The sequence below is a fragment of the Dreissena polymorpha genome, chromosome 11 (assembly GCF_020536995.1).
Source record: "Dreissena polymorpha isolate Duluth1 chromosome 11, UMN_Dpol_1.0, whole genome shotgun sequence".
NCBI classification, from domain to species: Eukaryota; Metazoa; Mollusca; class Bivalvia; order Myida; family Dreissenidae; genus Dreissena; species Dreissena polymorpha.
Window position 1 is genome coordinate 68,644,124 of NC_068365.1, and position 24,445 is coordinate 68,668,568.

Genomic DNA, 24,445 nt, shown 5'->3' on the forward strand with positions numbered 1-24,445 from the left:
TGTACTAAATATATATTATAATAAAAATGCAAATCCAAATAATGGCTTGTTATGAATGTACACGCATCAGGAACCATTTCTGAGTGTGTTATACTCTGTATGTATATAAAGTACGAACTTACTAGATGTGGGCCCAATAGTCACAATAATAATAACACATAATACATAATAATAATAATAATGATAATAATAAAAATAATGATAATAATAATAAATTAATCATATTAATAATAATAATAATAATGCAAAAAAATAATACAAATAATAATATAATTATAATAATAAATAATAATAATAATAATGCATAAAATAATAAAAATAAAAATAATTGACATAATTAAAATACTACTAGAAGTAATAATAGTAGTAGTAGTAATAATAGTATATTACTTTTCATTTTTTTGGACATTTTAACAATGTCCTTCGTTTTGAAAACATATTGATAACACGTCTGTAATTGAGCCTTGCTATGTGAACACGTGACTTAATTCATGTGCGTAAAATGTCGTCCCATGCAAGCCTCTTTAATTCGCACAGGCTAATCAGGAACGACACTTTCTGCATTTATGGGATTGTTTCGTTTACATAAAGTATTTTCTTTAAGAAAATGTAGTACAGGCGGAAACTGTCGTCCATGATAACCCATGTGCGGACTGCAGAGGCTTATCATAGTCGGCACCTTATGCACATGAATTAAGCCCTGTTTTCACAGAGCGCGACTCATTTGTTGATTTTTTATACTTCTGTCGTTACTTGTTTTTGTCGTAAGATATTTGATTAGATAGGGACCTGCTCTTGAATACAAATTGCCTTCGGTTGTCTGGTGGACACACATTGAACTTTGCTTTAGTCGCCGTTCTCACTGGTCAAAACGTAAACGTCCTTGGTAAAGAAAACATATTGACGTAATATATAATATATTTAATAATACACTATATTTTTTTTTAACACTTAACAATGTTTGTGTATGAATATTATTTAAAAACTTGTGGTATTTTGTAAATTTTGATTTTAGTTTATTAAATATATCCACCCCAACAGAAAAACACATCAAAGTACCAAAAATATTTCATTTGTATAGATAGTACAGATAACCGTTCCTAGCGGACATATTACGAAGCTTGATACGCAAAGAAAATACGATATTGAAAGCGGTCATGTGATAAATATTTTTTTGTCGTACGATACCTGGTGACATCTTTGACATTGCCACAAGCAAGTATACAACATTCGAACAAAGTGTAAAATAAAATTCATGTATATTGGATTCCCAGCGCTTTCGAACGCAAAGGCAATATAATAAATTTACAAATTCAGTAGTTTTTAATTTGAAATAAGCGCCAGTTTCCTTCATTGAAATTGATGATCGAAGCAAAATAAATTTGAAACACATCGGGATTAAGTGAATACGTTTAAGACGGGTTATGTTCGCTTAAGTTGTGCATGTTACAGGTTATCGTTAAACAGTCTAGGCTATTCTATGCGGTTCTGTCCAATTTGGTCATTACCGATATTTACGATATAAAACATTCGATTTAAGTAAAATATTCTCATAAATTGCTTTATTAAAACATTAACAAACGTTGGACACCAAATATAATAAAAACATGCACTATCACAAGGAAAAACAGCAATTAACCCAAATGATAAGTTTGGCGTATGGACAATCTTGTCTACATTTATATTTATTCTACCTACTAGTAGGTTTAATAATAAGAATTCGACTTAAGTAAACAGGTTCGTCATAAATCTCTTACGTTATACTAAAAAGAGAGATAACCCTGCGATGAGTTTGCATAATTGTACTCGTCGGTTACAGGTGTTTGATACGATTGTCGTGATCGTATCGTTCGTGGTGGACGTGGCGCTACTACGGGACCTCACACACTTCAAGGTGCAGGACGCTCTCCTCATCCTATCTTTCCTATTGCCTTGGAGAGTCATCCGAGTCGTCAACAGAACGTAGACTTCCTGAGAGTCTGCCCAGCCGCTCCTTCCGGTCATAAACAATATCTAGCATCGTTTATCTTGTAGAAATATTCAGCCTAGATCTCGGTAAACGGGGCCTTAATGCATGTGCGGAAAGTGTCGTCCCTGATTGGCCTGTGCAGTCCGCAGAGGCTAATCGGGGACGACACTTTCCACTCAGACATAAGTGTCAATCAGAAGATACTTACACTTTATATAAAAGCGGAAAGTATCGTCCCTGATTAGCCTGTTTGGACTGCAAAGGCAAATCTTGGACGACATTTAACGCATATGCATTAAGCCCAGTTTTCCCATAGCCTGGCTCATATCTGTTTAATTGCGTTCAGCTGCATACATAACAAAATCACTGTTCAATTGTTTAAATTAGCTTCACGGGAACCATTATTATTGTTATGAATATATCCGTTTACGCTAACACCCTTGTAAGTCGTTTTGAAGGCACATAGATATATGGCTAACACCCTTGTAAGTCGTTTTGAAGACACATAGATATATGCGGTGTTAGTCGTTTTGAAGGCACATAGATATATGCGGTGTTAGTCGTTTTGAAGACACATAGATATATGCGGTGTTAGTCGTTTTGAAGGCACATAGATATATGCGGTGTTAGTCGTTTTGAAGACACATAGATATATGCGGTGTTAGTCGTTTTGAAGGCACATAGATATATGCGGTGTTAGTCGTTTTGAAGACACATAGATATATGGCTAACACCCTTGTTAGTCGTTTTGAAGGCACATAGATATATGCGGTGTTAGTCGTTTTGAAGACACATAGATATATGGCTAACACCCTTGTTAGTCGTTTTGAAGACACATAGATATATGCGGTGTTAGTCGTTTTGAAGACACATAGATATATGGCTAACACCCTTGTTAGTCGTTTTGAAGGCACATATATATATATATATGCGGTGCAACGCTAACACCCTTGTTAGTCGTTTTGAAGGCACACAGATATATGCGGTGCAACGATAAGTGAAGGCACACAGATATATGCGGTGCAACGATAAGTGAAGGCACATAGATATATGCGGTGCAACGCTAACACCCTTGTTAGTCGTTTTGAAGGCACATAGATATATGCGGTGCAACGATAAGGCTTAGCTAACACCCTTGTTAGTCGTTTTGAAGACACATAGATATATGCGGTGCAACGATAAGGCTTAGCTAACACCCTTGTTAGTCGTTTTGAAGGCACATAGATATATGCGGTGCAACGATAAGGCTTAGCTAACACCCTTGTACGTCGTTTTGAAGGCACATAGATATATGCGGTGCAACGATAAGGCTTAGCTAACACCCTTGTTAGTCGTTTTGAAGGCACATAGATATATGCGGTGCAACGATAAGGCTTAGCTAACACCCTTGTTAGTCGTTTTGAAGACACATAGATATATGCGGTGCAACGATAAGGCTTAGCTAACACCCTTGTTAGTCGTTTTGAAGGCACATAGATATATGCGGTGCAACGATAAGGCTTAGCTAACACCCTTGTTAGTCGTTTTGAAGACACATAGATATATGCGGTGCAACGATAAGGCTTAGCTAACACCTATGTTAGTCGTTTTGAAGGCACATAGATATATGCGGTGCAACGATAAGGCTTAGCTAACACCCTTGTTAGTCGTTTTGAAGGCACATAGATATATGCGGTGCAACGATAAGGCTTAGCTAACACCCTTGTTAGTCGTTTTGAAGGCACATAGATATATGCGGTGCAACGATAAGGCTTAGCTAACACCCTTGTTAGTCGTTTTGAAGGCACATAGATATATGCGGTGCAACGATAAGGCTTAGCTAACACCCTTGTTAGTCGTTTTGAAGGCACATAGATATATGCGGTGCAACGATAAGGCTTAGCTAACACCCTTGTTAGTCGTTTTGAAGGCACATAGATATATGCGGTGCAACGATAAGGCTTAGCTAACACCCTTGTTAGTCGTTTTGAAGACACATAGATATATGCGGTGCAACGATAAGGCTTAGCTAACACCCTTGTTAGTCGTTTTGAAGGCACATAGATATATGCGGTGCAACGATAAGGCTTAGCTAACACCCTTGTTAGTCGTTTTGAAGACACATAGATATATGCGGTGCAACGATAAGGCTTAGCTAACACCCTTGTTAGTCGTTTTGAAGGCACATAGATATATGCGGTGCAACGATAAGGCTTAGCTAACACCCTTGTTAGTCGTTTTGAAGGCACATAGATATATGCGGTGCAACGATAAGGCTTAGCTAACACCCTTGTTAGTCGTTTTGAAGGCACATAGATATATGCGGTGTTTGAAGGCACATAGATATATGCGGTGTTTGAAGGCACATAGATATATGCGGTGTTTGAAGGCACATAGATATATGCGGTGTTTGAAGGCACATAGATATATGCGATGTTTGAAGGCACATAGATATATGCGGTGTTTGAAGGCACATAGATATATGCGGTGTTTGAAGGCACATAGATATATGCGGTGTTTGAAGACACATAGATATATGCGGTGTTTGAAGGCACATAGATATATGCGGTGTTTGAAGGCACATAGATATATGCGGTGTTTGAAGGCACATAGATATATGCGGTGTTTGAAGGCACATAGATATATGCGGTGTTTGAAGACACATAGATATATGCGGTGTTTGAAGGCACATAGATATATGCGGTGTTTGAAGGCACATAGATATATGCGGTGTTTGAAGACACATAGATATATGCGGTGTTTGAAGGCACATAGATATATGCGGTGTTTGAAGGCACATAGATATATGCGGTGTTTGAAGGCACATAGATATATGCGGTGTTTGAAGACACATAGATATATGCGGTGTTTGAAGGCACATAGATATATGCGGTGTTTGAAGGCACATAGATATATGCGGTGTTTGAAGGCACATAGATATATGCGGTGTTTGAAGGCACATAGATATATGCGGTGTTTGAAGGCACATAGATATATGCGGTGTTTGAAGACACATAGATATATGCGGTGTTTGAAGACACATAGATATATGCGGTGTTCGACGGCACATAGATATATGCGGTGTTTGAAGACACATAGATATATGCGGTGTTTGAAGACACATAGTTTATGCGGTGCAACGATAAGGCTTATTGAAATGCTGTCGAGTCTGTTCCAGGGTAGAAGAACAAGCACTTGGCGTCTTGAGAGGAGATCTAAAGAATGCTCCCTCAGTTATTGAACCCAAAACCTTTCGGCCGTAAGGCAGACACCATATCCACTACGACACTGCGACCTATGTATATCCGCTTCCAGGAAGCAAGCTGGTTGGATCCCCATAGCGGGAGCGTTCTTTATATCTCCCACGAAACCCCAATTACTTCTTCTATCCAGGAAAGGACTCGAGAGCGATTTAACGTAAATATCTTAAGACAAATAAATATCTCTCTGGTAAATAATGATAATATACAAAATATATATCTGGTAAATAATGATAATATATAGCATATCTATCTGGTAAATAATGAAATACTTTCTTATTGAAAGATAACGACATTACCACAGACAACGATGTTTTTTAAGCTCTTGGCGGGAAGCAGTCGACAATCACCACAATGGCGTCCTTTGCACTATGTGGCATGCTTCTGGGAATCATCGTGGATCCGGATGTCAAAACAAATGTTCAACCGCATGTTCGAACAGAATGCGAATGGGCATGCGCACCGAAGCCAAATAATGCCACGATTAAAGCCCTCGTTTTGGCCACCGCTGTGTTAAAGCCAACAAGAATCAATAAAACCCTTCTGTCCCAGTAATAAATATTGACATTATTGACGAAAGCGTCAACTCCGATGATGAAGATTCAGCATATTTCCAGGAATAAATAACCGGAAGTCGCTCGAATGTTATTGTCAACGGCAGTACGTTCTACAAGACGCCGCGACAGTCCATCCACTCGGATCCGGGTCACGGAGTTCTGAACCTCCCGACAGAAAGTTTTGCTGCTCAAAAGCGCGTGTCGTTTGACCGCATGGGTATTCGACCATGTAGAAATACAAAATTATAATAATGTAACTGACCCCACAAATCCAGTAAAATTTTACATTGTGTAAACAATTACATCGGCGAATTATTCAAATCAATTCACGCTTGTTTCGGCCTGAAGCCAGTATTACCAACACATTGTACGACAAAATTGCTTGACGACACATTATCTTCAAGAGAGAATAATTTGTTCTCTGCTCTCACACGTATATGCCTTTTTAATTTCTTTGACATTTTCAAAATGCCCTTCGTTTTGAGAACATATTGATGACACATCTGTATTTGAGCCCCGCCCTGCGAAAACGTGACTTAATGCATGTGCGTAAAATGTCGACCCATACAAGCATCTTTAATTCGCACAGGCTAATCAGGAACGACACTTTCCGCTTTCGTGGACTTTTTCTATTAAAGGAAGTCACTTCTTGAAGAAAATACAGTTTAGGCGGAAATTGTCGTTTATGAAGAGCCTGTGCGGTCTGCACAGGTTAATTTGAGTCGGCACTTTATGCACATGCATTCAGCCTTGTTTTCTCAGAGCGCGGCTCATTTGTTGATTCTTTAAAATGTGTTCGTAACTTGTTCTTGTCGTAAGACATTTTATTAGACAGGAACCTGCTCTTAAATACAAATTGCCTTCTGTTGTCTGGTGGACACACCTTGAACTATGATTTAGTCGCCGTTCAAATTGGTCAAAACGTTGTCTGGTAGGCACACCTTAAACTATGCTTAAGTCGCTGGTCAAATCGTAAACGTCAGTGGTAAAGCAACACTTTAGAAATATCCAAATAACATTTATTCCTTTCACAAACGAGCAAATTTTTCGTTGTGATTTTAAATTTGAGAATTAACCCACGAAATTAATGAAAATTCATGTCACAGAATTTTCACTATATCACATGAGTAATCACGATGTCGCACGAATAATAACGATGTCACACGAATAATCACGATGTCACACGAATAATCACGATGCCACACGAATAATCACGATGTCATAAGAGTAATCACGATGTCACACGAATAATGACGATTGTGCAGAAACTATTCATGTCACAGATCACAGAATAATGTCGACTGGACAGAAGTATTGATGTCACATAATAATGACGACTGTACAGAACCTATGTATCCTGCGTATGTGTAGTTAGATAAATACTAAGGCACTCAGTTAATAATAATCCAATCAACAAAATCATAATGAGCGTTCTACATTAAATACTAAGTGAACACAAATCATATACAGTATTCTTTTTGAAATAACCCAGAAAAAACGAACGCGCGTGAAGAACACCGTTTAAAGTGTTGTCAAACGAACTTATGATAAAGACACAACAAACCGCGCTAGCAGGCGCCTACACGTATAAATTGCGTCATTTCCGGTGCAACGGCCGATTAACTATGTTCAAGTTTGTATATCATCTGCATATCTTCGCACGTGTAGGAGTCGTAGCTCGGCACGCAGTACCCGTAACGGTCACTCAGGAGGAAATTTCCGCCGCCTGAAAGCCTGATGCAGCAGAGCGGTGCGTTTGAGTCGTACTCAGTATCGCGCGCAGCAGGAGTCTCGGTAAAAGCCGCAGATCTGCCCAAGCTTAGAGCAGTTCTTGTTATGCAAGTCGCGCTCAGTAACAGCCGGTTCCGAGTCTTGGCCTTGTGCTAGTGACCGTTCATGTTCCATGCCGACACGTTCTGAATTCAGTTCCGCGTTCGCCCGACTTCCGTTGCGCTGCTGTTTATTCTTCACGACGTCTCGGAGGTTGATCAACTTCTCGAGGGTTTCCACGAGCTTACTATTGGTGTCGCCAGTGGCCAGGATATTCTCAATTATTTGTATCGCTGCATCGAGAGCAATCGTATCCGGTCCACTGCCACCACCGGAAATTGCGCCGGAGAAGGCTCTAATCATGCCATCAGCATGAAATGAACTTCCGTCTCGCAGCGAACTAAAATACATATTTCCATGTTGAGATGGTTCGGTTCCTAATTCTTTGAGTGTGTTTTTGAAAGAAATGGACAAAATGTTTTGAACGTGTGTATGCATATATTAGTTTAAACATATTTATTTTAACTCGATTGAATAGAAGGCATAAGGTATAAAGGCTTTCACGTCCGCTTCCTGGGAGCAGAACCAGTATTTGGTGTCTATGGGGAATCTAAAGAACGATCCCACAGTGGGGCTTGAACCCGTGACCATCCGATCGCCTACACAATATCCACTACCCCACTACGACCTGTATGCATATTTTCAATTTTAAATATTGTTTTGTGTTATAGTTTAAACTCATATTTCATACGCCGCGAATCAAACAAATCGTTTTTATAATATGTATTAAGTTTGAAACTTGTTTTGGCGAAATCGCACATTTTTGTAAAAAAGGCAGAACATAGCCAATGTTAAACGACGAAAACGAATTGTAATGATTAAATAAAAAATGTATATAAATTTTGAAAATGTGAGAAAATTCCTTCGTTTGTTTCTGTTTTTGCCATTTGATGACCATCTTGGCATAAAAAGTCTTACATATACTTTATTTAAATTAATTATACGATTTTACTCATATTGACTAATTGCATGACTTTAAATATCCATACGATTTATGAGAGAAAATTGCGATACAATATCTTATATTATTATAATGAATACATAAATATTATGCTATTTGACTATTAACAAATTTTGATTATTAAAGACAAGTGTGACAATGAATAAACTATACCTTGTCAGTGACTTCAGGAAAGATTTCACGCTGTCTTCCGAGTCTTTATCCGCAGAAACGTGACCTAAAATTGAAACAATAATTGAGCCTCGTTTCGTGACAGCTAAGCTTAATGCATGTGCGAAATGTTTCATCCAAGATCAGCCTGTGTAGTCCGCACAGTCTCATCAGACACGACTCTTAACACCACGACTGGGTTTGTGTTTAGAAGAGACATCCTTTATACGAAAACTACGTACAAACAAAAATTGTCCTCCCTGATTAGCCTGTGCGAACAACACAAGCTTATCTTGGACGACTCTTTACGCAAATGCATTAAGCCCCGTTTTCTCAGAACGCAGCTCAATTTCATTACACGCAAATGAAATATAAGGCAAATGCTGTTGACTTCAAAACTCTAGGCAATCTAATCAAGTCATCGCATGTTATAATTCATTTTTAAAGACATTTGTTTAATCTTAAATGTATTTTAGTGTATCATTTATTTTTTAGTTTCGGAACAAAAGTGTAAGTCGTTTATTGTGTGCTTTAAGTTCTTTAACTTGTTATTTTACTATTCGATAGATTTAATATAGATTTGACAATAACTTTGACAAATTGCAAAAGGATTAGTCAGCAATTAAAAAAATAAAATGGTAAAACTCTTCATGGATTAAACATACCTACACGCTTACAATTACGCTACGCTTTAATGCAACTCTATAAATTAAATTATCAGTCTGTGATAAGGTCCCTATCTACAGCCAAAGCAGTTTGTGTACGTTATATATGTTTGATGATGGCATAGTGCACACTTGATTTTTTATCATTGACACAATTTCAATATTGTCTACTTAATTGTTTTAAAAATAGATGCCAATGTCAATACAAATAAATGCTTGCTTAATGAGTAAACTAAAAACTTTTCTCCGAATTCACAAAAATCGTATATATATTCTCGACCCATCGGTATATTTGAAAGGTCTGCATACACTGTTTCAACGTGAACATGGCATCTTTGGAAATTACAATAAAATCTTACCTCCGAAGAAAGTTAACGTTATTAACAACACAGAACACTTGCTCATTGGCTTTAAAAACATGTTTTTTGCGTCCTGATAATCAAATATGTATATTCAATTTGATAAAAAATGTATTTTGAACATTGTTTTTTATAGTATGAGCTAATCAAAATTAGAACGATTGTATAAAATTGTATCGCGATTGCTTGTTCGTGTGCGAAAATGATAAGACTTTTGTACATAACCGGAAGGCAAAACGTATCCTTATTTGCAAAGATTACCAATTAAAATATTTTCGTCACCGATAAACATCCAAATATCATTTGGCAGAATGTGATTATCCATTTTAAAATATTCAAAGTTAGTTATGTTCGTATGACGGTAAAAAATCTACGTGACATGAAAAACGCAGCGAGTCTGAAATTTTTGTAATTGTCTCATCAATTTGTTTTATTGAGTTCCTTAATTATACTTGTTCATGTCGATAAATTTGGAATCGACTGCATTAACAATCCATGTTATACATATGTAACGTGACGTCCGTACGTTATTGCCATCTGTATATGGGAGCGTAAGCATATTCCTCCATCTGCAAGCACTATGATATATAATCCGCTGACGTAATAAATGATTGTCAAGCCAGTCTCATTTCATCAGATCTAATATGAACCCAAATCAAACGTAACCACTAAAATACCTCGGGCAGAGCAACATGATTTACCTAAGGATTGCGAGTAAGACGTCATACATATACAAGTAGCGTCTTGTCGACCGTTCGACAACACGATCGCTTAAGGCAGTAAATATTTTAGCTACCACTTACTATAACGAATAACAACGTCGAAGGAAAATATTTTTTGTTCATATTTTTTATTTCAGAATATTAAAATGTGCGTCGAGTTGTGGACATGTTTTAGGTTGTAATCCTAGTCCGCACAGCCTTATCAGGCACGACACTTTCCGCTTTTATGTTTTGTCGTTTAAAGGAAGTTTTTTTAAACGAAAATCCAGTTCATTTTTGGCCGAAATAGACGACCATGATAAGCCTGTGAGGACTTCACATGCTAATCAGGTACGACAATTTACGCACATGCATTTATATCCGTTTTCCTATAGCGCGTCTCGATTAGTTTTAATAGCCTTAACTTTTGCTTAAAAATGGAGCCAATTAGTTATAAATTACTGAAAAATACAGGCCAACAAGGTAACTGCAATGGACTTATGTGACACTGGTTCGACTACAAGCGCTTCACGATGGTTTGCAATTGTTATGTATACGTCATGGCATAAACAAACTTCACATAAGACTATACACAACTTTTAAAAGAACTCACACGACCACAGACTTCTTTTGATTGATAACAATCAGCTTCAATCCCTGTTAAACAAGTTTCAAAAGGTTGCAATTGTTATGTGAGAATAGTAAGATTTCAACGAACGAACGCGGGGAAATTAAAACGGATTGTTGTTATTGTTCCATTAACGAAAACAGCACACGGATGCCAGTAATAAAAAAGAAAACCAATGTTAATGAAATGAACTATAAAATATGTGGGGGTTACAAAACAAAATCATAGATAATGGTTATTTGGGGGTTATAACGCAACATCATAGATACTGGTTATTTGGGGGTTATAACACAAAATCATATATAATTATATATAATGGTTATACCAGTATCTTTTTCTATTTTGTTTAAAATAATCGGCCAATATATTAATATTAACAGTAGAAAAACAATCGTTCCATGTAACTTCATTGAGTGCCTTTTACACTGAAATACCCGATGCCCTTTGATGCTTTGCATCAATACTTATCTTGTAGAACGTGTGTGTACTTTGAGGTTTGGCAGACACGTCATGGCTTTTACAGTTCAATACCTCGGTAAGGTATGCCCGACATGCAACACTAGAAACCACGCAGTCAATAATTGTGCTAGCATATATAGGAAATATACCCATCATTCCACATATAACACAAAACATAGAACTATGAAACCGGTTGATGGCGATGCATGTGACGTCATGTCAGATATCTGGGGTGGTATTCCAAAAACATCTTAAGTCATTTCTTAAATAATTTCACTTAAGTTCAAAATTACAATGTTTTGTATTTCTTTACTAAATAAGGAAACACATATGTTTTTTTGTATTCCTAAAACAACATTGGCATAATGATGTTATTTAAATGTATATCTTGATGCCAATCTATTGCAATATAAAATGAAACACTTTTCCCAATTTAAGGATAAGAATAAAATTTAACTTAAGATGCTTCTGGAATACGACCCCTGCACACAAGTTATACATACAACAGCATTTAGTTTTGATGGTAGAAAACATGTGGGAGCTTTGGAAGGAAAATATTTTTAGCATGGTCGGTAATTATACACATGCTGTGTTCAGTAAATAGAAAAGTTAACGAGATAAAGGAATCATTTGAAAAATTTCGTACAACATGAGCAACTTTAACACATATGAGACTAATTCTGGGAAAACTTGGCTTTATTAATGTGCTTAAAGTGTAGTCCCAAATGAGCCTGTTTAATCCGCACTGGCTTATCGGAGACAACACTATCCGCTTTTATGAAACCTTATTTTGATGAAATCTATTTACGTGAACATCTAGTTGCTTTACATGCAAACATGTATTAAGCCCGTTTTTCACAGTGCGCCGCTCAAATTATTGACAACGCAAATTGCAATTATGACCTTTATGTTATTGCACATAATATTGCTCTTAGCAACCATGTAAACGATGTATTATCACGCGAAACATGTGATATGCAATTTTCAAGCTTTTATTTGCTGTGACATGTGTGGGTATAAAAAAGACAAAGTAAATTGACGACCTAGAGTTATACTCACTACGTATATTAAATTTATTTGTATCAAGGATTTTTCCCCTTTTGCTATTGTCCTCAGAAAACAATACATGCAATAAATCGTCTGCTGAACCAGATTGCGGTAAAACGTCTTTGTTAAAGGTCTCATGCGAACTACTTGTTACTGTAAGTTATACAGAGGTGGTAATCACGTGATAGTGAAGAATGCGACCTTTATGCCGAGACAGGTATTTAAAGCCCTTTAAACCCTTCATTACTTGTATTTTTTTAATGCAACTCATTTTCCAGCCATTAAGAAAATATATTGAAATAAAACTATTACATACTAGTTGTGTTTTTGTTTGTTTAAGAATGCGGTTGCGTTTCCTTTTTCGAATTCCTTTATATAATGTGCAATCTGTGATGTCATATGTAGACGAACTGTATTGAGTTAACGTCAAGTCAAGTTTCAAAACAATGTTTGTGCAAAAAAACAGCAAAAAAACCTTGTACTTAGCCTTGTAAACTGACATAACATGTTCATTGTTGCTTATTCGTCAAATACTGCTCTATAAGATCATGGTTCTGGGAAAATGGTGCTTAATGCATGTGCATAACCAGGTGCAGTAAGCGCAGGCTAATCAGGGACGACACTTAGCGCCTAGATTGGGTTTTTGTTTAGAAGGGTCATCCTTTAAACACAACATTACATAGAAGCGGAAAGTGTCTCCCTAATAATCCTGTGCGGACTGCACATGTTTATCTTGAAAGTCACTTGACGAAAATGCAGTAAAGGGTTCTCTCATGAAGGGGCTCATATCTTTCAACGCCTGGCATGTTTGTTTTGGCATGAAATGCAAGAGCTTACAGTGTTTAATATGATTCAAAACATTAAATTATAATAAACCTGCACATCCCAAAATCAGACCGACCTATGAATCCATTGTAATTTGTTGATTACGCGCAGGCACAGATACAACGAACAACGTGCAAAATCTTCGTGATGGAAGGAAACTTTTAAAAACGTTTTAAATGTGACCTGCATAAAGTCCATGTAAAACTATGTATTGAATACAGTTTAAAATCGACGCAGTTTACAATAACGAGGCATATTTAATATATATTGCAATACGTATTTGTTTAAAATTGCTTTACCATTACAAAATGCATTGTTCAATGTAAAACATTATCGCTAGCTGCTGATGTTGAAATCATTTGGTTTATACTGAAGACATTTCAAACGGGTGTAAAAGTGGCATGTGGTCAGTCAGTAAACGAATCTCCGTTGTGCAACATTATATTCAATACTTCTACGTAAAAAAGCAAACAAATGCGGTATGTTAATCGAATGATTATCACATTTGATTTTAACCACGTTTTGTTTTCAATAACAAAATCGCTCACAGTCAAACCATGCAGATACCAATATCGCACATGAAAATAAAACGTCCACTCCATAGTATCAATTTTATCGCAATTAAATTTAGAGATGCATCAAACCTTTCTGTAGATTGTATGACACATTTACAGTCTTAATTGTACCTCTTCAAGCATGTGCATACAGTGTGCGTAACGTGTCATTCTAGACCCAGCCAGAATGTGCACAGACTAAACGGGGACGAAACATTTCGTGACACTGGATGCTGGAAAGGAAAATGCTCATGTTTCATGAATATAATCCTTTCAGAAAGTTGTGTACTTACTCACAACATAAAATATATACGTGTTTTAAATATACAAAAACACGCGGGTGATACAAATGTTGAATCGATAGGGATTAATTCGGGATGTGACGCACAGATGGCGATAATCCCATGTTATGGACAGCTGTATTGCGCTAAGAGGTATTTCGTAGCTGTAACGACCGTTCGAAAGGTTTATATTAATGTACTTAAGCGCTTGGCAAAGAGGGAGCCAGGTTCATGTTTAAATTATTCTTCTTATGGTGGGTGTATGATAACTTATATTCGTTATGAACTTTATGAGTATTATCGTCATCGTGTTGCTGGTGATTTTTAACTGTAAGTTTTTTATGTCTTTAGTTAGTTAATTGAAACCTATTTATTTTAGTTCGATTGCATCGAAAGTCAAAGGCTTATTGCATGCTTTCGAGTCCGTTTCCACGGTAGATTCAGTAATAGATGTATTTGGGGAGTTATAAGAAACAGTACTTGGTGTATTTGGGGGGGGGGGTGGGTATCTAAAGAACGCTCCTAATTTGGGGAGTACACGTGACATCCACATCACTATGATACATTCTATGCAACTTAATATAATTATACATACATTTATATGTAAACTGTTATTTAAAAGTAAAATAACCTCCATAATAATTATATTCGAAACAATTGTTTGCATGTGTTAAATAGTATCTTTTCTCGAACTAGATTTTGTATTTTTAGACTAGTGTTCACACATTTGTTCGGCGTATTATATCTGGATTCCCTCTTCTAACTTTATCATAAGTGCAAACTATACTTGAGCTTAATATATATAATTTGACATTGCCAATAACTCCCATTTACATACGAAATGAAACATATACTTAAATCCGTTCGTCAAGAAAACAAATGGTTATAATTACATGACGCAATATGTTTTTTTTATATTGTATTGGAAATTTAACACTCGAAGACAACTTAGCAATATAAAAGATGAAAACCAATTTAGTAGCAACCTATTAACGTGATACATTAGTTTGGGTAAATGTATTAAAACCAAGTAATACCAGTATTCATGAAAGATTAGGGTATCTGTGAAATATCGGTCCACTATTCACGTAAAGATCTGGGGAATCTGGGAACTATAGGTTCAATATTGAGTTTAATATTTGGGAAACTGAGAATAACCGGTCCAATGCTCAGGTAAATATTTGGATAACAGGGTACTATAGATAAAAAATAGAGGTCAATATAAGGGAAGTTGCAACTATCGAGCGAATATTCAAGATTATATTTGAGAAACTGGAAACAGTTGGTGCATTATTCAGGTTAAGATTTCGGAAATAATGAACTATCATCCAATATTCAGGAGCTGATTTGGAAACTGGGAACAATTGGTCCACTTTTTGAGAATATATTTGTTGAAAAGTGGGGGCTATACATCCACTATTCAGAAGTAGATTAGAGAAACTGGGAACTGTCGGTCCACCAAGCCAGCTAAAAAGTACGTAACCATCGAGCATTTCTCTACTAATTTTTTTCACATTTGGGATGTGTTAGTGAATTAAATCCTGTAAACTCATAGTGTTATATTCACGGATCGGTCAACCGACAAAATCATCGAACATTTATTTCCCACCAATACTAATGATTTTACATGAGAACTACGTCGTGTTTCCGACGCTGCCCGAAGCCAATCTTGCGTTTGCTCGTAAATGTTCGGATATCGAAACGGACGATTCACATGGAATATATTGTCACACAAAAAAATAAAAACGAGCATTGTTTATCTCGTTAAATGTATGTTACCATACCACATCTAGCGTTGAAAGTTTGGCTATCGCTTTAAGGAACACTGATTTTAACGGTGTATCTTTATTTAGCGACATATTCGTTGATTTTGAATATTTATGTGACTTTAAATATAAACCTTTCATTTACTATATAAAGAAGTGAAACTCCAGCTACTGGAGTAGTATTGAATTATTATTATAAACAGTTAGTAGGTCCTTTATTTAAGGCAAGTGACCGATTGCCCAAACAGTACAAAACAGCACAATACAGCACAATACAAAACAACATAAACACAAATAAGAATAAAGCTGGGGTCACCGCCTTGGAACGCCTTAGAGAGAAAGAGTTATGACGTAATTGACAAGCGAAGACACAATGACGTGAACAAAATCCAGGGGCAGTACTGTAAAGTAAAAATAAAAATATTAATGGGGCGGTACTGCAAAATCGAACTACTAATAAAACAAGTTTAAGAGATTAAATATTAATAATCAAATGTATAAAAATGGTAATTCCATTAAAGCGACATTATTGGAATCAAACAGTATATAGGTGTTTTGACAACTGACGACAGAAATGATTTGATGTAAGATGTGTGTCTAAATGTAGTTTTCATGCAGATTTGTGCAAACGACACACTGACACAATTATCCTCAAATGTAAAAAATGCCCATAATATCATTAATGATTCGAAATTTTAAGAGAAGAAAGATATAGTGAATCAAAACCATTATGCACGTGTTTTTAAGTATATCAGCATCATATCCTTTTGATAAAAACGAGTTAATTAAATTGAACAGTTTAATATGAACATTTTCTTTGACATATTTTAATTTGCGGACACGCTTCAAAACATCTCCATAAAATGATGGATGGGAAATTCCATAATTTAAATGCCATTTTAAAGAAACATTATATTTTGAAATTAAATCACCATACTTTGAGTGAAATCTAGCTTCTTAGGTTATGATACAAAAAGCCTTGTTTTAGCAATTTCTTTGTTAATATAAGATTACGATCATTAAAATCTTTAATACATGAACATGCTCTGGCATAACGTACCAACTGCGAATGTAAATACCATAGGAAGGTCCTTTAGGGATGTTGCCATCTAGGAACGGAAAATTCACAATTTCAAAGTTAAAGTCGTCCCGTTTGTCGTATAAACTAGTTTTCATCATATTATTATTAATAGTTAGATGTAAGTCTAAATACGCAGCGTCTGTATTGGATGGAGACGATCTATTTAAGACTAGTTCGTTTGGGTAGATTTTGTGAATATATTGTTCATATAATGGATTATCTAAATTAAGTATGTCATCAATGTACCTACTAGTAAGGTTAAAACATTGAATCAAATCTACTTGTTTAGTTTAGATAATTCTAACATAAATTCGCTTTCATAACAATATAAAAAAAGATCAGCTATAAGTGGCGCACAATTAGTACCCATAGGAACGCCACTAATTTATTTAAATATTTTACCATTAAATTCAGCAAACAAGTTATCCTGAAGAAAAGTAAGTCCTGCACAAAAGTCAAGACCAGTCCAAATGATGTAATTATCTAATATCTTATTAGTAAAAAAAGCTGTTTTAGTGTTTAAAGCTAGATATGAACACTTCTCTCTAGCAAATGTTTTTTCAATCAAAGAAACAAGTTTGGATTTTATTAAAGCATAAGGAAGCGTTGTATATAGTGTAGAAAGATCATAAGTGCTTACTTGTGACACCTTATATTTTTTTCATTTCAATTTTATCAATAACTTCTAAGGTGTTTTTTATTGACCAAAATAGGTTAATATTACTATTTTCATTAACTTTATTACAATATTTATCTATTTGATATCTAATAGCACTCAATGCAGATGTAAGATACACTGATAATTGCTTGGTGGCACAAGACACTGAATTAGCGATAAAAACGACTTTTATATGGCGTTTAATGTAATTTAGGTATCCAGTAAAGTGATGGCAATTTCTTGTCAGTAATATTGACTATTACATTTATGTTTTTGCATTCGGCAATATGGTCGGCAATAATTTCATTAGGTCGCTTATTGTAATCACAATATGATATAGTTTGTGAAAGTTCTTGTGAATTAGTTTGAACATAAAATACTCGTCATATTATTAAAACATTATAAGCAGCCTTATCAGCAGGAACTATGACGAATTTAGATTTGTAGTCTTCAAGCAATTAACAGAGATATTGTTTATTAAATTTAGGTGAATGTGGTAAGGCCAAAGGATTTGTATCATAAAAATATATTTTATTCATGGCCATACTAAATATTTTTGTTTTCCAATCATTGAGTGCAGTGATTTCAGCATTTTCCTTCCTGCACCATTTAGTGCAATAATCCTGTAAGGATGTTACGATTTTCTTAATGCAGTCATCAAAATCAACAGGGATAGGCAATCTATACTTAGGGCCTCTGCGTAGTTCTAAGGTTTTTATTTTGAATGAAATTAAGGTCCCCAGTAAAAACACGTCCAACTGGACCATATATATATTTGGAACTAGAACAGTCACATGATGTAGGACAATGTCTTATTACATTAATATTGTTGGAAATAAAATTATAATTAAAAACGATTCTTCTTACAGGTTTACTATATTTGTAGCAAATAAGTGGTTATTCAGTATAGCGGAAATAAGGGGAAATCAACCGACGTACATTTTTATCATTGATTATTTTTGGAAGGTCAATTAAATCAAGACCTTTGTTACAAAACTCAATTTGGATACGATTTATAGTTTTGTTAAGTGCATTTTCAATAAAAGGTTTAAGATAGTAGTCAGTGAAAGATTCAATAATACAAGCACATTCATATAGAGTGTCAGATTGAAGTAAAATAAGTTTACATTCCTTATCAATATGCACCAACGAAGAAACAGAAAGAGAGCAAAGTGCACTTAGTAATTTATGTTTACCCCCATTTTGTAATAATGTGTAGCAGTCATTTAAAGAAAGCAGACGTTTAAATTTACGCCTTAAGTTACCATTTTTCCTAATGCCGTGTGAACGTTTATTTCTTAGACGTTTACTAAACAGAGAAAATGAATTAATCGATTTATTTTTAGAAATAGTTCCAACATTTAGAATATTATCATTTAATCCAAGTGGGTAAGCTGATTGCAAACGTTTAATCCATTCAAATTCCGGCATGCACCTTGCTTTTAATTGGCACTGATTTGAAGTACTATTATTAAAAAAAATAAGTTGTTCCACAGGTTGAATTGAAATATTTGTAACGCTATGACCCGTTTTATTAAAGTGCTGGTAAATGAAGTTGTAAAATTTATTGTTATTTTTAATTTAATAAAAAAAGTTCCCTAAAACGTGTTTTAAGTGATCTACCAGTCTGCCCAACGTATTGCGCACTACAACAGGGTACATTTCAAGTAATGGCATAAACCACATGCATAGAATTTCATGAGACATCGGATTTAATGTTAAATACAAATTTGCGGTTATTAACCGATGAAAGAATAAGAGGACATATATAAAAACTTGCAACATTAACACTTCCTTGAGTTGCACTTATTTAATGTAGGATACCGATTTCACGGAGCTTGATTACGCTGCGAACTAGAACCCTGCCGCATTGTATCTCCAATGAAAGATGTTCGAAGTAAACTTAATTTGACTGTAGGTTTAAAAAAAACAACTGTCTATAATTTAACGGCAAATGAATACTATGTGCAATCGGAATTCTCAATGCGGAGAGAACAACTTTAGGGTTTTTTGTTATCACACTGTCCATAGGTTTTTTATAGGGCTTCTTTGACTTATTAAACGTCGCGTGTCCATATGGACAATCTGGCACATGTTTATATCAATATGCACCCTTCAGTTAATTAATGTGTACATCCATTTGTATAAACAATTAAATCCGACACAATATCTTGCCGATATTAATACGATTTGTAACCCGTATTGTTACACACGTAGCACGTTTTGTTATTGACTAAAACCCTCACTATTGTATTGTTGTAAAAACAAATCAACAAATACTAAAATATGAAGTTACAAATCAATAAAAATCTTGCACATATATACAACATTATATCCTGTAGGTTCATATGCCTTGTAAATACTCTGATACAAACGGATATAATAATGCACGTAACAAATAATGGGCCCAGTAAATTGATGCTAACCGTTTAAAACGAATACGCAGAAAAACAGACGCTTGTGTGTGCCAGCTATGGAAATAATTTTACAAAGTCTAAATGGAAGCAGACAAAGTACATTATAACAGTTAATTTCAAAATTCCAGCTCCTTATTTGCTGTCACCATATTAAAGTTTGGTTATTTATATTGCAACTGTAAATGACCGTCGTTTTATATGACAATTAACGAACAGACATGTCTTAAATTAATTCAAATAAGTATTTAGCGACTCAGAAAGCATAGCTTGAACTGTTTAACGGACGTTCTGAGCAAATACATATACATTGGAGCTACGCCCCATGAAAAGCGGGGCTTAATAAATAAGAGTAAATTGTTGTTCCAGATTACACTGTGTAGTCCGCTTTTATGTGTCTGTTTTCGTTTAAAGACAGATTATCTGAGCGAAAATTCCTGCCTACGCGAAAAGTGTCGCCCTTGTTGAGCCGGTGCGGAATGCACAGGGAAACCTCTGACGCCACTTTACGCACATTCACTTAACCCCGTTTTTCATGAGAGTGGCACATTTATGATGTTTAAACTAGTTTCCTTATAAAATGAATTAATGCATTTTATACCGTTTACCAGTTTCTTGAAACAAGCGGGAAGCCTTATGTGTCGCTACATGGTTTTGATTTGTTATATTGCACTCATTAATATTTAAACTGTGCAGAGCGTTGAGAAACGTCACCTTAAATGGTTTCGTTTTTTTACCATAAAAGGTAATACAACGGATTTTTAATGGACTTTTGACTTTCTGGACTCTAAAACACTAAACACTAAAGAAATGACGGTTTTTATTGAAGATTACACTGATTTCCATTCAAATAGAACAAACATAACACACCTATACTTAGTCCAGATCTTGAAAGATTTTTCTTATGATTGCATCGGTACCTGCTGAATGAAGATTTGTATTTAATTCAACAAATAGGTTTAATGTTATGATATTTGTATTTTCAAACGCACCGGTATTTTCGTAGATCAAATGCGAGCTTCTCCGATGCATAATACTAGGTTGAAAACGTATAACAAACCAATATCTCAACATTAACACATAACATTCCCTAATGTCCATCGTCATTGCGTAAAATGAGAGATGTTGGAGAGATGTTGTAATTCAGAAAACAGACACATTCATTTAAATACGAGGCCCATATTTGGCATGTTGCTATGTTATATTAATTGTTTTTGTTGCATAATTATAGAACATTGGTATTACTTTTTAAAACACTTGATTATTATCGCTAAAAACACTTATTTGTCGTCAAGATATTCCGTGTAAATTTAACTATTCAGACGGTGCACAGTGATGCTAAAATGAGCAGTTTTCTTTTTTATTTTTTTAAAGAAAAAAGCACTCAAGCAATCAATTAATTACTCGAAAAATTCAGTAGGTTTGTTTGTAGAGTTTTTAAGTGGTTTTTTTTATTATTTGCAAAAGCATTGACTTTATAATCTTTAAAATTGTAACTTTTCTAAGTAGCCCAAAGGGAAGCAGGGGGGGGGGGGAATACCTATATTAACCGTAAACAACTTACATATTTAGCTATGGACATTCCAATACATGTTCAATAAAATTAATCACTCAATGGTTAAGTTATACTTTAACCATATACAATTTGCCAATCAAATTGTTTTATTAGATCCACACCATTTCGAAACTTGACTCAGAAAATATTACAAAAATATGTTCATCTCAACATTTAAATTCAACTGCGCATGCTCATATATTTTCCATTTCCGTTCCAGATTCAGGTGCAGTTTTGGATAGCGACGCGCAGGAAGCAAAATCGATACTGCTGTCAGTGCTTGGGTAGGTATTATTGAACTACATTAGAACTACGTCGTGCTACAAAGCTTCCCGAAGCAAATCACGCGTTCGTTCGTAAATGTTCGGGTATCGTAGCCGGAAAATCATAGGCAAATATTGTGACACAAAATAATAAAAAAGAGCATTTTGTATCGCGTTGAATCTATGTTACCAGACCAAATCTAGCGTTGAAATTGCGGCTATTGCTGTAAGGAACATTGATTGTGTATGGGTTAATTTTATTTTTCGAAATATTGTACTTTATTTTGCCTGCAGATCACTTAAAGACACCCGAAATGATGACGGTCGCTATGGCAGTAATACAGGGTGGGAAAAGTATCGCGGGGATCAAACCGGACGTAGAGGCGGGGGAGACGTTGTTGACGACGATGACGATGACGCGGACCTCGACGAGGCAATAAGCGTCCTTACGAAGGTTGTCGGCAACATTGACCAACGGAAGACGTCAGTACGTCTGAATAACAAACCGGAAGTCACAAGCAGCTTGACGCAACTCAGTAACAACCAAGAGATTCCCGCGAACGTTGATGCTATCATAGACTCGGCTTTAAGCAACTCGAAGGATGCAATTCCCGACAGCGTAGCAGACCTTATCAAGTCGGCATCCAGTACGACCGCTTCGTACACCAACCAAGACGACCGGAGCGATGTTCCGCGCGCCTACAATTCAGCGACCGGCAAAACGAACACAGAATTTCTTGCAAATTTCGCAGACTTCTTTAAGTCATTCCCGAGCTCTAACGTCAAGTCCTACAATGACGTCAAATCATACACTGACGTCAAAGTCACTTCCAACACTGACGACGGATCGAACGTTGACGTCGCAAAAATAATACAAGACGCATTCGCGAAATCTGTAGATAACAAACATGGTAAATGGCATAAGTTGTCGAACGGAAACTACTTCAAAGCAAATACGCCGACGGTTCAAAACTATTATTACGTTAAAGTTTCTCCCAGCAATTCAAACCCCGACGGATCCAATATTGACGTAAATAACATCCTTACAAACGCGCTAGGAAACGCCGGAAACACAGTAAATGCACACAACTGGCAAACATCGTTCAAGGCAGATACGCCATCGGTTCAAAATTTTCGTGACGTCAAAGTTTCCAACAGCAATGCAAACTCTGGCTCTGGCGGATCTTCCTATTATATTTAAGTTGTTTTGTATTTTATTTGGATTCCCACTGATTTATTAATTGCTAATAAAGGTCAACTAAACTTGAGCTTTACATATAACATTTTGAACTGCCAATGACCCCTATTTACAGACGAACACAAACACAAATTGCATCCGCAGGTCAAGAAAACAATAATAATATGACGCAATAAGTGATATTGTATATTGTTTGAAAATATAACACTCGAAGACAACTTAGCGATATCAAAGATGTAAACCAATTGAGTAGCAACCTATTAACGTGATACATTATATATGAAAACCAAGTAACATAAGTATGCATTAAAGATTTCGGTATAAATATCGGTCCACTTTTCACGTTCACGTAAAGATTTTATTAATCTGGTAACTAAAGTTTCAATAGAAAGGTAAATAACCGGTCCAATATTGAGGTTAATATTATGGAAACTGGGAATAACCGGTCCAATATAAAGGTTAAAAGGTTAACCGGTTAAAGACGCTCTTGCAAGCGCAGGCGGCGTTCAAAAAACACGTTGCAAAGCTCTTATTCCGGAAATTCTGTTAATTTAGATACCCCATCGTATCAAAACTACAATGACGTCAGAGTTTTTACCACTAATTCTGACGGATCGAACGTTGACGTCAACACAGTAATAAAAGACGCCATTGGAAACGCAGGCGGATCACAAGCAAGGCAAAGTTCATACAAGGCTGATACAACATCAGTCCAAAATTACCGTGACGTCAAAATTTCCAACATAAATTCAAACACTGGTTCTGGCGGTTCAAATGTTGACGTAAACAAAGTTATAAAAGACACTCTTGCGAGCGCAGGCGGTGCGCAAAAGAACACATGACAAAGCTCTCCTACAGGAATTTCTGTAAGAGAAGATACCCCTTCGGTACAAAAATACAACGATGTATCAAAATGTTGATGTCAACAAAGTAATTAAAGACGCTCTTGCGAGCGCAGGCAGTGCTCAAAAGAACATTTGGTAAAGATCTTCTTCCGGAAATTCGGTCAGAGTAGATTCCCCATCGGTACAAACCTACAACGACGGATCAAATGTTAAAGTCAACAAAGTAATTAAAGACGCTCTTGCGAACGCAGGCGGCGCGACAAAGAACACATGGCAAAGCTCTTCTTTTGGACAATCGGTAAGAGTAGATTCCCCATCGGTACAAACCTACAACGACAACAAATATCCCACGCCAAACTCAAACGGGAAGTCCGACAACTCGAACACAGACGTTGCAAAACATTTACAGGACGACTTCGGTAAAATCGGAAACGGTCAAC

General features: G+C 35.9%; 2 protein-coding genes across 2 annotated transcripts in view; both read left to right on the forward strand.

The window, feature by feature from the left end:
• The window catches only part of LOC127849915 (uncharacterized), a 756,865-nt gene that overhangs the window by 636,614 nt on the left and 95,806 nt on the right, over positions 1 to 24,445 (forward strand). The window lies entirely within an intron of this gene.
• LOC127850620 (uncharacterized) lies at positions 14,445 to 23,225 on the forward strand. The gene is made up of 3 exons (XM_052383794.1): positions 14,445 to 14,555; positions 21,920 to 21,983; positions 22,257 to 23,225. The coding sequence occupies exons 1-3, from the start codon at positions 14,507 to 14,509 to the stop codon at positions 23,161 to 23,163; spliced, it is 1,020 nt and encodes a 339-aa protein (XP_052239754.1). The 5' UTR covers positions 14,445 to 14,506; the 3' UTR covers positions 23,164 to 23,225.

Excerpts from the sequence above, each read along its gene's own strand:
- LOC127850620 (XM_052383794.1), top strand. The coding sequence starts at position 14,507 with ATGAACTTTATGAGTATTATCGTCATCGTGTTGCTGGTGATTTTTAAC. Across the intron at positions 14,556-21,919 it reads GTTGCTGGTGATTTTTAACT|ATTCAGGTGCAGTTTTGGAT; the intron begins GTAAGTTTTTTA and ends TTTCCGTTCCAG. Across the intron at positions 21,984-22,256 it reads ATACTGCTGTCAGTGCTTGG|ATCACTTAAAGACACCCGAA; the intron begins GTAGGTATTATT and ends TTTTGCCTGCAG.